The sequence below is a fragment of the Ammospiza caudacuta genome, chromosome 4 (assembly GCF_027887145.1).
Source record: "Ammospiza caudacuta isolate bAmmCau1 chromosome 4, bAmmCau1.pri, whole genome shotgun sequence".
In the NCBI taxonomy this organism is placed as follows: domain Eukaryota; kingdom Metazoa; phylum Chordata; class Aves; order Passeriformes; family Passerellidae; genus Ammospiza; species Ammospiza caudacuta.
In genome coordinates this window covers 30,122,026-30,135,802 of record NC_080596.1, presented here as the reverse complement: position 1 = coordinate 30,135,802, position 13,777 = coordinate 30,122,026, and the positions used below count along the sequence as shown (strand labels likewise).

The following is a 13,777-nucleotide window of genomic DNA, read 5'->3' as shown; positions in this document are numbered from 1 at the left end:
CTGCTACCCAAGGTTACTGCTGCAGCTCAGCCCCGGGGCTGCCAAGGAGGCTGGCTCTGCTCTCGGGCCTCATCTGCTCCTGGCAAGGGCTCCAAACACACAGTTCTTACATAAAAGGGGAAATAGCAACCCATTTTCCCACATGTTAACCCTTGAAGGATGAAGAAGCGAGGCGGGAAGAAGCTGGGAGCAGCCTCAGCACAGGCAGGAGGATTTTTCACCACAAAATGCTTGGCAGCAACGTGTTTTAGTGCCTAAATGGGCTGAATGACAGAGCTTCCAATTGAAAGGTGTTATAAATCTCACAAGGCTGGGCTTGGAGGCTGCTGATCAGAGGGGAAGGATCACAAGGCCGAGGAAAGAACGTGTAAGCCAAGGAGTGTAGATTTCACATCACACAATAGAGGCCTTTCTCTGCTCTGCTCTGAGGTAATTCACTCTGCCAATTAATACGCTTTCAGCCAGCAAGGTTACATTAAGGCAATAAGTCTGACTCATTTTTTGGCCTTTTTTTTTTTTTAACTCACGATTTTGTCATTTAGCCAAACACATATAGATAGAAAAGCCTGCAAAAGTGCTCTTGATTGCTGAAATATTGCCTGTGAAGTGTTTATTATTACTGCATTAAAGGAAAGAGAGTCCTCAGCAGCGTTTGCTGCGTGTGTCATCAAGTTCTGGCCTTCCAAATGCATTTTATTGACATTCATCTCGCAGCTAATGAAATGAAAGGTTGAAAGTTGTAAAGTTTCGCAGCTGATTAAACAATTTATATATAATTCAGAAATTAATCTTGGGTAAGTCACATTCAAAGAGCATCAGTAATGCAATTCAGCCTGGAAAAGAAAGCTAACTCACAGCTAAAACCCGAAACTCACTGTTTCAAATGTATTTTCTAAGATAAAGACAAGGCCAGAAAATTCACACATCCCAGAAGTTCCATTTTAATTCAGCTGTTTGTAACATCCCAAGTCACTGCTCCTCTTTGGGGCTCTAAACCCCAAACCTTTCTCATCTTACTTGGATGGAAAAACTCACATATTTACATTGGTTTCCTGTCTGTGTAGTTATCCAGATATGGTTTTTTTTTCCCCTCTAAGTAAAATATCACGTCCACAAATTTAATCCTTTATTCTATTACACCAAAAGACAAAGTTGCAATTTCACAGAGAGTCCTCAAAGCTTTTACTCAGTCGAAATTAAATGACTAGCTCACATTTCTGCAGTTACTGAGAAATATAAGAAGAGGAAATTACAAATGAAGTAATTTCATATGGAAAAGAAATAGCTCAGGGCCAAATTCTACCATCCTCAGTGAACTTCCAGTGAAAGCTGTGCTTGCATAAGGACCACAGAATTTGGCCCTTGGTAATAAGCAGGTTTCATAAAATGTACATGTCATATTTGTGGTGAGAGAAGTAGTTTCCACAGTCAGGCTGAGTTCCCAGATTTCTTAGTTTTGCTTCAATAGCAAATCTTCCCCAAGTCACTTAATTCTTATTATGGTAGACCATCACCCCTATTTTAATATTTTGCATAAATAACTGCAGTAAATTTAGTGTAAGTTCTGCAATATTAGCCAAGCACACAAGATGACCCCAAACCATTCTTAATAAACCAGCCATGTTACAACCTATCTAAAATTGCTGTACACAGCCGCACAAGCCTCTGAGTACTTTTAAAAACAGCCCTGAGGGCTAAAGCCACAAAGAAACATACACTTTTCCCTTAGTGAACTTGCATTAAAAATTTCTATGATTTTTCATAATAGTTCAGGCTATTTTTTCAGCAGAAGCAGCAAGTATTTCTTTGTCAGACACTCCTCATTTAGAGTATTTCTCTAGTGGTTTTTTTTCCCAAATCACAAAATATTACACCTCACAGAGTCTTAGAATATGCAAGTTGGAAAAAGAGTTTTCTAGAAGGATGGAGGAGTGAAGGAACCAAACGATGAATAATGAAAGAACATAAAATTGACTATGTGAACTAAATGGGAGAGACTGAATTGTCTGTTCCCATCCAGTGAGTATCACATCTTTAAAATTTATAAGATGGCGCCATTCATATATTATTGTGATTATAGTTGTGGATTTCCCATCTCTGTGTGCTGAGGTCTGTTTCTGTGAACGGCACAGTTTATTTCCTAGGTGGCAGCTGTACATATACACTAAGCAGAGAGTCCCACAAATGTCCACACACGTCATTGTTGAAATAGAGATTAACCTGGGGTAGTGTCAAAATAGCAATGCTGAGTTCAGGGGGAAAACTGCTTCCCACGGATGCTCTTCCAAAAATTTCAGCTTTTTGCTTACATCTGCAAGTAAACATGTGTCTGGGGATGAAGAGAAGGAGCAGATCTTGAGAGCCTGTGGTGGAGGATGAGTTACAGAGAGAGAGAGGTTATGAGAGGCCACCTTGGGCTGTGCTCCCCTCTCTGCATGGGACACTGGGGAAGTGACATAAAAACAGCCCTGGGGAATGTGGGGCAGGCAGGCAGCAGCATGGGACAGGATGGCTCTTGGCCCAGCAGGATGGGACTGGCACTGGCAAACAGCTACAAACAGGTTTTCTGCTCCATTCACCCATGCTTGCTTGAGGCTGATCACCACCAAAAATTATGATGATATTTGTAACTTTTTACTTTAAAAGTTGTAACAAGCACTCTCAATTTTTTCCTCTCCCTGTCCAGGAGAGGTGGGATGAAATATACTGGCTCTGTGCAGTAATTCAAACAGAAGAAAGGAAACAGAATACAGGAAGGTGATGGTGGGGAGAAATACCATTTAACCTGGCAATCTTTGCTTTTCAAATGCTGCATAACCAGCAAAGAGAGGTCAATTCTTATGATGGATGAATTCATCATAAGCCACTTATTGCCCTCACTTGTGCTGATGCTTCAAAGACAGCAGGTCACCCACAAGGGATGCACCTAAAGACTGTTTTCACTTCTGCCTTGGTCTATCCATGCAGCCTTGGAAGAAGAGAGCACCATGCCCCATGAGTTTGTCCCTTGTTCTGGGGAATGGGGAAGGTGAGCTCTTTGGGCTCCCTGGGGTTCCCCAAAATATGTAGCAGTGATTGCTCTGGTACACGTTCAGCTCTCCACACCACATCTGGGTGACTGGGGAGTGATCAGAGCACTTAATGCACTGGAGCAGCAAGAAAAAGCCATGAAAGGAAACTTGCAAAGCCATTTAGGTGCTTCAAGAAAGCTCAGGAAAAGATGATGCTATTGGAAATTATCTCGGCTGCGTGGTGCTGCTTGGCTCACAGCAAAAATTAGAAATAGGAGAATGTGTCCAGCACACCATCCACATATTGTTTGAAGCCTTAATGATTTCTAGGTCCTGTCTGCACCATGCTTAGCACAGCAGATAGTAAAACCATCATTCCTTTCAGAAACCAGGAACTCAGAAGTTTTTGCCAGCATTAAAATATCAAAATCACATGCTAGAAAACTAACAATAAACTTAAGCAAAAACTCCACAGACACATTTCACTAAAATGAAAAAAAAAAAGTATTAAAATTAAATAAAATGAATCTAAATGACTAATCAAGACTCATCCTGCAAGCAGTTTACCATGTTTTGTGATAAATTAAACACATCATTATCCTGAAAATTGGAAAGCAATTTAACAGAAATGGAATTTTTGCCTCAGCAAAACGTGCTGCTTTGCAACAAAGCGGATTTCACTTCTCCAGTCAAACACTCAGTGAAATGGTCCCAGGACTAAGAGTTGTATGTGTTATCACAGAGAATTAACTTTTGCACTCAAGTAAACAAGGCCTTTCTCACAATAAAGTGGCCAATCTTTCTAAATGCATTTAAATGCAGACAGAGTATGCTGATCCTCACTCAGCTGGTGAGTTTTAAAATAAACACAGAGCTACATTAAGTGAAAATGCAACAAGCCTGCATTACACTTTGCATTTCCAGTGCACACGAGGCTTGATTTGGAACATGGATGACTTTAACTAATTTTCCAAGAACACAGAAGAAACTGTGTCTGTGAAATGAGAAAAACTCCTTTCTACAAGATTGCACCACAAATATTTGTCCTGGCTGGGTATGTTGACTGTGCTTTGTTTTCTTCTAACTCAATTTTTCACCACAGGCTGTCATGCTAAATCTTAAAAAAACTGGTGAACCTAGATTATTTTGAGACAAAAGCTAAAATAAGTGGCTAATAAAAGATATTAAACAGTTAGAACCAATCCATACTCTCAATCAGTTCAGTGGGTGACTGAATGAGACATGCAGGAAACTCAGATTTTCAAAATTTATGAGTATGTAAAATTTGAGTTTATCTCATAGTTAGGTACAAAGTAGTAGTTGACACCCAAAGCTGATTTAACAGAACTTGAACTTCAAAAACCAAGGGAATAGATTGATAGTTGGGGTAGGATCCGTACTTTTGCAAGGATTATTTACTAAGAAAAAAAAACCACCAGGAACTTTCTGTACTACATTAGTTATTAGAAAAGAGAGTATCAATCCCTATCTAGCAGCCTAAATAAGCTGGGAGCAAACAGAACTAAATCTGAGAACATAAAAAGTGAAAACAAAATAATAAATTATTGACTAGACCAGAGCCCAACCTTGTTCAAGCAACAACACGTCCAGCCACACTTAGGCTGATGCATGTGCATGAACCCAGAAACTCACACCTGTTCTGAAAGTGCAAAAGAAAACTCTGTCCCAAAACAGGGATAACACAATGGGATCTCTCATCTGCTCTTATCCACGTGGGTTTGAAATTTGGATACCAAAATTCCTGACTGACTGCATCCCATGAATTCATTAAGCTTTGGAGCTTCAGGACAGGGGCAACTTCACATTGCAAGGAATGTAATGTGCTGTTGAAAGAACAGGAGTTGCAGGCACACAGAGAGACAATTTTAAAGCCTCTAGTGTATATACATATTTCCCTATCCCTGTTTTCTTCCTCTGATCAGGAGCAGTTTCCTGCAGCTGTTAACCCAGAGAAGTAAAAACAAAAAAAAGCTGGAGCACTGTTACAGACCTACAGGAACACAGACACAGACTGAGAACAAAACTCATGCAATAAAGTATAATATATATATATAGAGCACAGCTTCAAGATATTCAACAATCTCACACGTACATACTGCACGTTTCTTAGCCAGAAATGCATTTATTTGCAGAGCAAGAAGCTGCCTTTACCAAATGTTTCAAAATGAGAACAACTAAGGAAAATTCTGAACTTAATGTTCATACAAACGGTGGCACATTACAGGTTGTAAGGGTGCAAGGAAGAAATTGTTCTCTGCGAGGGTGGCAGGGCCCTGGCACAGGGAAGCTGTGGCTGCCCCATCCCTGGCAGTGTCCCAGGCCAGTTTGGATGGGGCTTGGAGAGACCTGGGCTAATGGAAGGTGCCCCCGACTGTGGCAGCAGGTTGGAATTCAATGAGATTAAGGTCCCTTCAAGGCAAAATCATTTTATGATCTCCATGTGCCTGCAAAAAGAGTGGGCATGGCCATGAGTCCCACCCAAGGCCTCTGTGGCAGAAGCGAGATTGAAAGAAAGTGGAACTGCAACTCAGGAGAAAGGCAGAGCCATTAAAAAAAAAAAACTTTCTTAAAACCACCAGATTACTCCTCCTTGTTATAAGTTATTGCTGTAAACAGTAAAAACAGAGAAGCTGGCTCCTGCAGGGGCTGCTGACTAAGGCAATTTTTGACAGCTTGTGACTCCTGAATATCCCACAGCGAAATTCCTGTAATGCACAATTTTGAATTACGCTTTAAAAACACCCTGTATAGACAGAGAAGATTAACCAGCAGGCTAAGTGTTCAGGCCATATGTGCGTGTTTTACTTGCTTTATCCTTGCAATTAAGGCTTCCTGAAATTGTAGCTTTCTATTTGAAGATTGAGCTAGCAGACTTACAATTTATAAGGTGTAATGTTTAATTTAAAAAACTGTTTAAGATCACCAAGGCTAGAAAAATTTTAGTATTTCTCAAAGGCTGATAAACTGCTTAACAACTACTCCAAGTACTCTTCTGCAAAACAGATTACATTCAGAGATCTCATTAGCAGATATGAAACAGAATTTCATAGGCAAGTGATGTAAGCAGAAGAACAATTGAAAATTAAGTTTGATGTATAAGTTCCAAACTAATCAGAGCAAGGTGGATGAATGAAGAGGTAAGGGAGGGAGTGCAACAGCTTGCAAACTGAAAACCAGACAATTCTTCCTAACTTGAAAATGTTAAAGTATTAAACATCATATTCTTGCTTGTTTTTCAGCTTAAATAAATTAACCTGGATTTTTTTTTTAAGAGCTATACCCGGTTATTTCAAAAATAATGTCAAAGTGCTAATAGTTTCTAGGCTCTGTGCTAGGGTAAGATCCTGCTATTAGACTGCCACAACCACAAAATGCCACTCTCAATTCTCGTCTCCTGATTTTAGAGATGGCAAGACAATATGAACATTATGAACTCATTGATGAGTGTCACCATCTCAGTTCTCCCTATTTATTTAGAAATAAATTTTAAAAAATCAGGCAGAACTACTGCATCAACAGTTTTAGTATCAGTATTAAAAGAGCAAAAATAATAAAGACAGTGAAACAGAAAACCACTAAAACTAGGCTAGAGCAGACAGCATTGACACAAGGAAGAGCTTCCATGAATACAAGGAAATAAATGGAGCTGGGACGGAACCCAAAATTCATTTTGAAACAGCTGTGCCATAAAACAAGGCCACAGAAGAGAGCAATCCTTCTGTCAACTGCTAAGCACCAAGGTGAGCAGAAATCAGCTTCATTTAGCTCCCCAAAGCCTCAGCAATGGGTGTATTTAGATATTACACAGAAAACATGGCAAACAGGGCATCTCTAGCTGAAATAAGTGAGTTGCCTGTATGTTTTGAAAGCAGCAAAATTTTAAGATAGCTAAATTTGTTCTAAAAATAAAATTAATTCCTTTCAGACAATGCCTTTTCACACTGCAGGTTCTGGGTTAGGTATAAATACAGTGTCTGCTAAGGAAACAGGATGTGTACAAGTGTCTTTTAGTCTAGCCAGTTAAATCTCACACTATGTTGAGTCTTAAGACTTTCTAAACATTACTACAAAATACAGATGTCCTTTTGTTGTTGGGAAATATCTTGAAATGTGTTAAAAAATCAACACAAATGCACTGTCATCTTTCATTTGATTTTAGGATTGAAGGGAACCAAAAGCCAAGCTCAGAAGAGAATTCCTGAGAAGGATATAATCTCTCTGCTTGGTCTCCCTCCTACATTCTTGAAGGAAAGAATGCATAAGTTGGGGACCAACATTTCCTAAAGAAAAAACATATGGTTGTTTTTCATGCAGGCCAGGGATGTATACAGAGCACAGCTAACTAAATATAATAACCAGTTCAGTGATTCATTTCTTTCAGGACTATTTATCCAAATCAGTAAATAGGTTATTTAAGCAAATGAAATTAAAAAAAACCCAAAACACAGGAACACAGCTTCTAATTAGAAACATCACAATTTGATTTTGGTTTTATTGTGGCAATGTGCCATTCTGACCAACCCAATCAAGAGATGGTGGCTGCAGTTTATTTAAACAGTAGTCCTGGGCAGTGAGCAGGCTTCCAGATGTGCTACTCCACATCCCTGCAATCAATAAATATAAGGAGGAGGACTGTTGGAATGCTAACATTTGTCCAGAAAATTGCTCAAAGAGTTAAAGACACGGATGATAAAAGCAGCTGCGCCAGTTCTTGTCATGCTGCCAGAGTTGAATGTTTACCTAGTGCCGCATCCCCACCAGATGGGGTGAAAAAAAAAAAAGGCAGAAAGTTCCTTTTCCCAACCATTTTGCCATGAAGAAAGGTACAGCAAAGCAGAGCAGATTTATGTGGAACAAGCAGACCCGTGAAGACACATTCAAATAGTTGTGTGTAGGTTTCTTGGCATTTATGTTAGCAGACATTCTGGGGCAGCATCTGCAATCCAAACACTATCCTGTTACTCCACAGTCCATCACCTTGCCTGTCGCTGTATTTATAATTCATGCACTCTGGCCTTACAGCTTGAGCTGTGAGAGGGGTCTCTCAATTGGGATGGCTGAGCTTTGGGGTTGAACTACGTTCTATTTCTCGACCAAAGCCACAGGTGTACAGCTCTGGAAGATGCTGAATGTTCCCAGTGATGGATGCTCTGTGTGTCCTCATAAATCCCCCAGCCTAGAGCAGCGGCCGAGCATCCAATGCCCAGCCGCAGGGAGAGCAGGGTGGCAGTGCAGAAGTGAGGGAAGAGTGATGACAAACCAAGGTAGGAATCACAACCCTTTGTGCAGCCTGCCTAGTGGAGCTGGGCACGAGGCAGGCTGCACAGACACAACTCACTGAGCTGAGTCCCAGAAGTCGTTCTGTCCGTCCTTTCCCTCCCCCAGCACGCAGGGAGGACTCTCCACCAACCCGTGATCCAGCCTGAGGAGCGGGGGGAGGATTAGCAGCCAAGGCCAAGGAGTAGCTGGGCCAGAGCCAGGACAGTGCACGGATCACGACTGACTTCCCTGGGCCTGAGGGCAGCCCTTGCTTGGGAAAGCACTTCAACAACCGCCCTCATTCCCACTGCTGGGGCACGTGGTCCCACTGATCCCCCACCTGACCTGTCCCCAGCGCTTATGAGCAGCTCAGCTCTTCATCACTCACGAGTCTCACATGCCCAGGGCTAAGATCTGCTCTGGGAGAGCACTCCAGTGTGCAGTGGAAGAGCACAGAGATCCCTGAGGGCACAGGCACTGTATCCTATGCAGCCACGCTGGCTCCACACATTACCACATCCCAATCCTTCCCTTGCTGTTATACTCAGCGTACCTGCTGCCAAAACATGCTGTAAATCTCTAAATGTGCATTGGATGGACACCTTGAGATAAAAATAATGAAAAATTACAGGTCATCCTTCTTCCAGCAGCTTCCCTTACACAGGCTAAGGTAACACAGCAAGAATCCACAGCCACAACTTGATGAAGTGAAAATAAACCTAAGAAAAGCAAGAAATCCTTGATTATGGATAAGGAGACCAGGAAGACAGCCAAAACTAAATTGGGAATCCATTTGTTCTTATGCCTAAGGGTGCTTCTAAGTATGTATTGTGTCTGCTTCCTGGAAAGAACAGGAAGAGTTGGCATAGACTTCTTTAGGAGCAGGATATCATCTCTGAATGCTTCAAACCAGTCAGTGTAGCCTATAAAAATTGATATCCAGACACTAAGAAAAATGGGAGGAGGGCTGGACAGACAGTATTTTGCTCTTGATGGACTTTTTCTGAGTTAACTGCATCTGGATGTGTACCATGATTTTTATCTGTAAAAATCCCCCAAATCTTAAATCTGATGCACCATATATGGCAAGACTCTTCTGTGGGCTGCTAAAGACTACTTGAAAAGACTGTTTGTTACAGCTAATAAAAGCCAACCTCAAAGTGCAAAGGATATTACCTTTTCCTTGACTCATTTTCAAATATAATATGGATGTGGACAATTTCAGACAAGTCTGCTTTTTCCAACACTTTGTGAGGCACTGCTTCCCTACCTGTATTGCATGAGTATTTCTGGATGAATGGCCTGTAAGCAAAGTCCTTCTTACTAGGAATTATCAAACAAACACAAACTAAGAGACTCAGTAGAAGTGGTTATGTTAGGCAAAAAGCTGGACATGCCTGCGAGAGTTTCTTTTATAAACATTTAGCAGCTGCTAAAGAACATAAATACTCCAAATGCTTGTATTATCCATTTCAAGATTGTGTCATTCCCACCTTTTTAGCTAGTGTGGCAGGAAATACACCATTTAATGAAACAAGCACTGACTAGCAGCAGCCAGTGTGGTACCACCTGGATATCTACTATGACTAAGGTTCCCATCCCACTTGCATGAAATCAAGTTAAGTTTTGCCACTGATTTCTACTGAAGACTTCCACTTTCCTGTGATTTAGATACATCATGACTAGCATAGTTTTCAATGTATTCTTTGCTGGTATGAATTCAGAACAAGTCCTCAGTGCAACCAGAAGATGACAGCTAATGTTATTTACCAGCCTGGTTGAAAATTATCCCAAATGACACCAGCTGTGGATTAGTCAGGTTGCAAACTGAAGCACAGTAGAGCAGCTACATTTAGCTTGAAGTTACTACTGAACAGCTGCTGCTGAACACACTTGCTAGTACATTTTAACACTGGCAGGAGAGCATGGGAACTTGTGAGTTAGCTTTACAAGAACATAGCAAATTTAAAAAGGAAGTTTCAAAGTGTTTAATCAGTGCGATATCTGCATGTTTAAACACAGGAACTCATAAAACATGCTGCTGTTCTTGTCAGCCACTTATGGCAAAGGTCCCATGCACACTTCATGTATTAATGTCTCCCTGGATTACTTGAAACTCAGACATCTCCCAACACAGGTAAATACTTTCATTTGGGACTGCTGGATTCAACTGCTGGTTAAATCTCCTGGATTGTGTGGGGTTTTTAGGAACCAGAAGCTAGGTAAAGCCTGTGCTCTGGTAAAACTCTTGGTTACACACCGTGCTAGGCGTGGGGCACAGCTGAGTTCTGCTCCCCTCCCGCTTCCAAGAAGGACAGTCAATAATTGCTGGCTGCATGACATCACTTTTATCAGTTCAGTCTTTGGGTGTTTTGCTCTGTACAGCCCTCACTGACTTCTGCCAGCTTGGACTGAGAGACCAAAGAGACATCAAGACAAATCCAGCCTCAGCTTCTGAAGGAACATAAGGACATCAAAGGCCAAGCGAGTCCAAGTCACAAGTGAGCAGTTTGAGGCTACAGAGTAATAGAAAGCCAGTGTAAAAAACATAAAGCACACAGTTACCCCTAGCCAAAGTACAAGACAAATGATACCTCAAGCCTTAAAATTGTGTTTTTCAGCTTCAGCTGTGCTCAGACAGTGGAATACCTGAGCATTGCTGCAATAGGAAAATACAAGCCATAGCTGTTGTCACTGGCACAAGACACTGCACACAGCATGGCAGAAAACAAAACTGTATTCACTTGTCAACAAGTCGGCTCTGCTTCTATTTTTACTGCTAGAAAGCAGGAACAAGTTCTGCAGTAAATTAAATCCATCAAACCATGGGAGACCAGAGATCAGTCCAAAGTATGATGCAGGAAGTCTTTGTTAATAATACTCACACCAAAATCTGAAACCAACATTTTGGGCTTGGACACCTCAAGTGAAACTGCAATTAATCTTCATAACAAGACTTCACATCCCGTTTTAAATGACAGAACTTGGAATGCATTTGGTATTGTGGTGCAAAGATACGACTGGATGCTGAGCAAAGCAGAATATTAAAATATTGAAATGCAAATTCTTATTTCTTTCCAGGGCTAAGATTTCAGTAAGATTAACTGAGTAGTCCATAGCTGTTTTCTGGCCACTGATGTGACCTTTGTGACATTCATGATGCCAGCATTATACAGGGTTCTACTGCCGTTTAAATTTTGTAGTCATGCATGAAGTTCTTATTACTTAGGTAGGATCACAAATTACGGCAGGGCAAAAATCCATCTACCTAAATCAGTAGGTGAGCATTACCAACAGCAGACAACTGGACCTAGGAATAAAATCCTGATTCCCAGAAACCAAATTCCCTTTGACATCAGGTAAGCCCGGCTTTCCCCGCGGAGATCCCCATTCAACACAACTACCCGACCTCCACCCACTGAAGTTTCAGACCACCACAAAACCATTTATTCTCTGTCCAGACGCGATGTTTCCCACAGGAGCTCGGCAGAAGAGAAGCTCTGGCTGCCTCACCTGCGTCAGCAGCCGTGACCAGCAGCAGGTACTGCTCCTTGGCCTCGCGGTCCAGGCTGCGCTCCAGGCGCAGCTCTCCGTTGCCCGACAGGGTGAAGGCTCCCTCCTCATTGCCAGCCACCAGCACGTAGCTCAGCCTGCTGTTCAGCCCCTGGTCGTCATCCCTCGCCACAACCTGCACAAGCAATGCACACAGAACAGGCATCAAGGACTGTAATGCTATATTGGGACAGAGGAAGTGTTCTCTATGGTCATAATCCAAATGAACGGGTTGAATTAATGCAAATGCTACAAGTATAAATTAGCTGTAATTGGAAACTAGAATACTTAACACCGTGGTGGTGGATTTAAAAGTGTAGTCTGAAAACACTAAATAGTTGATTAGTTATTTTTCTCAAGTGTAAACACAGTAAGACTGTGTTGGGGCTCAGTGAAAACCTGGTATAAGCTAAGCTGTGTATGAGAGCAAGCGCTGCACGTCCTGCTGTAGGATTCCATTTAGCTCTCTCTGAATATTTGGCACACAGCATCATCCCATGTAGGCAACAACCAGATTGAGAGATTTGTTGCATGGAAGTTGAGAATGAGATGAGAGGATAAAGCAGACTCTCAAAGTCCCAGTGGAGGTGTGAGGATAGGCAGAGAAAACACAAACAGAACTCCAAAGAATAATATTAACTTTTGGTAACAAAAAAACCCACCCACACACACAAAAAGGAAAACAAGACAACAAAGACTGCAAATTCAATTAAAGCCAAGAGGCAACTTCTGCACTGTTTTGCCCTTTTTTAATTTTGAAGGAAGGACACTGTGTATTAATACCATGTAGGCATGCCAGTAATGGTCAGAGACATATATTTATTGCTGAATAAATGTATGTACCCACCTGAAGGATAACTTTTGGGAGCGTCTCCAAATTCTCAGGGACGTTCACAGAGTAGGGGGAAAGCTCAAAGGTGGGAATGAAATCATTGACGTCCTTCAGGACAATACTGACTGTGGTGGTATCAGTCCTGGGGCTGCTCCCACGGTCAGATGACTGGACGGTCAGCGTGTAAGAGGGCTTCTTCTCTCTGTCCAAAGGCTTGGCCACAGTGATCACCCCCGTCACAGAATCGATCCGGAACTCATTGCTGGCATCCCCGCCCACGATGGCGTAGCGGACTTGCCCGTTTGTCCCCTCATCTCCGTCAGCAGCCAACACCTGGATTAAATCCGTCCCTGTCAAGGTATTCTCCGCCACCTCCACCTTGTAAAGCTTCTGGGCAAAGAGCGGGTTGTTGTCATTGATGTCCAGGACGATGACCACCACATCCGCAGACGAAGAAAGCGACGGCTGGCCCTTGTCTGTGGCCACCACGGTCAAGGTGTAGTTGGCCACGGCCTCTCTGTCGAGCTCCCCGGTGAGCCTCACCTCGCCATCAATGGTGCCGATGCTGAACTTGTTTCCTGGGGGCGGGAGCAGGCTGTACTCGATGTAGCTGTTGGGGCCGCTGTCGGGGTCCGTGGCCTGCGCTCTGAACACCACCGTGTCTATGGGCGTGTTCTCGGGCACGTAGGTCAGCCTGGGCGAGGTGAAGCTCGGCGGGCTGTCGTTCACGTCCAGCAGGATGATGGACACCTGGGCCGTGCTGGTGTACCTGGAGGCTGGCGGGAGGGCCATGTCGTGGACCTGCACCACGAGGCTGTAGAAGGACTGGCTCTCCCGATCCAGGGGCTGCCGGATGCTCAGCACCCCGCAGCTGTCGATGCCGAACTGCCCCGCGCTGTCCCCGGACGCGATGCTGAAGGACAGCTGGGAGTTGGGACCTGGTGGGGCAGGGAGAAGAAAGGTAGATAACGTGACTTCATTCCACTGGTACGCCCTAAGTATCAATATTTCTGGCCTCATTTCCACAGGAAATTTTCCTTCATTTTCCCACAGAAATAAGGACTGTACAACCATGTTGAGTGTTCAGCCTCCTCACCACCAC

General features: G+C 42.8%; 1 protein-coding gene across 1 annotated transcript in view; it reads right to left on the bottom strand.

Moving 5' to 3' along the window:
* Positions 1-13,777, bottom strand: part of FAT4 (FAT atypical cadherin 4) — a 119,439-nt gene that overhangs the window by 35,992 nt on the left and 69,670 nt on the right. The window contains exons 5-6 of the mRNA XM_058803451.1: positions 12,691-13,613; positions 11,805-11,979 (exon numbers count right to left, since the gene is read on the bottom strand). Of these exons, the coding sequence (XP_058659434.1) occupies positions 11,805-11,979; positions 12,691-13,613 (1,098 nt within the window). The remainder of the gene's footprint in view (positions 1-11,804; positions 11,980-12,690; positions 13,614-13,777) is intronic.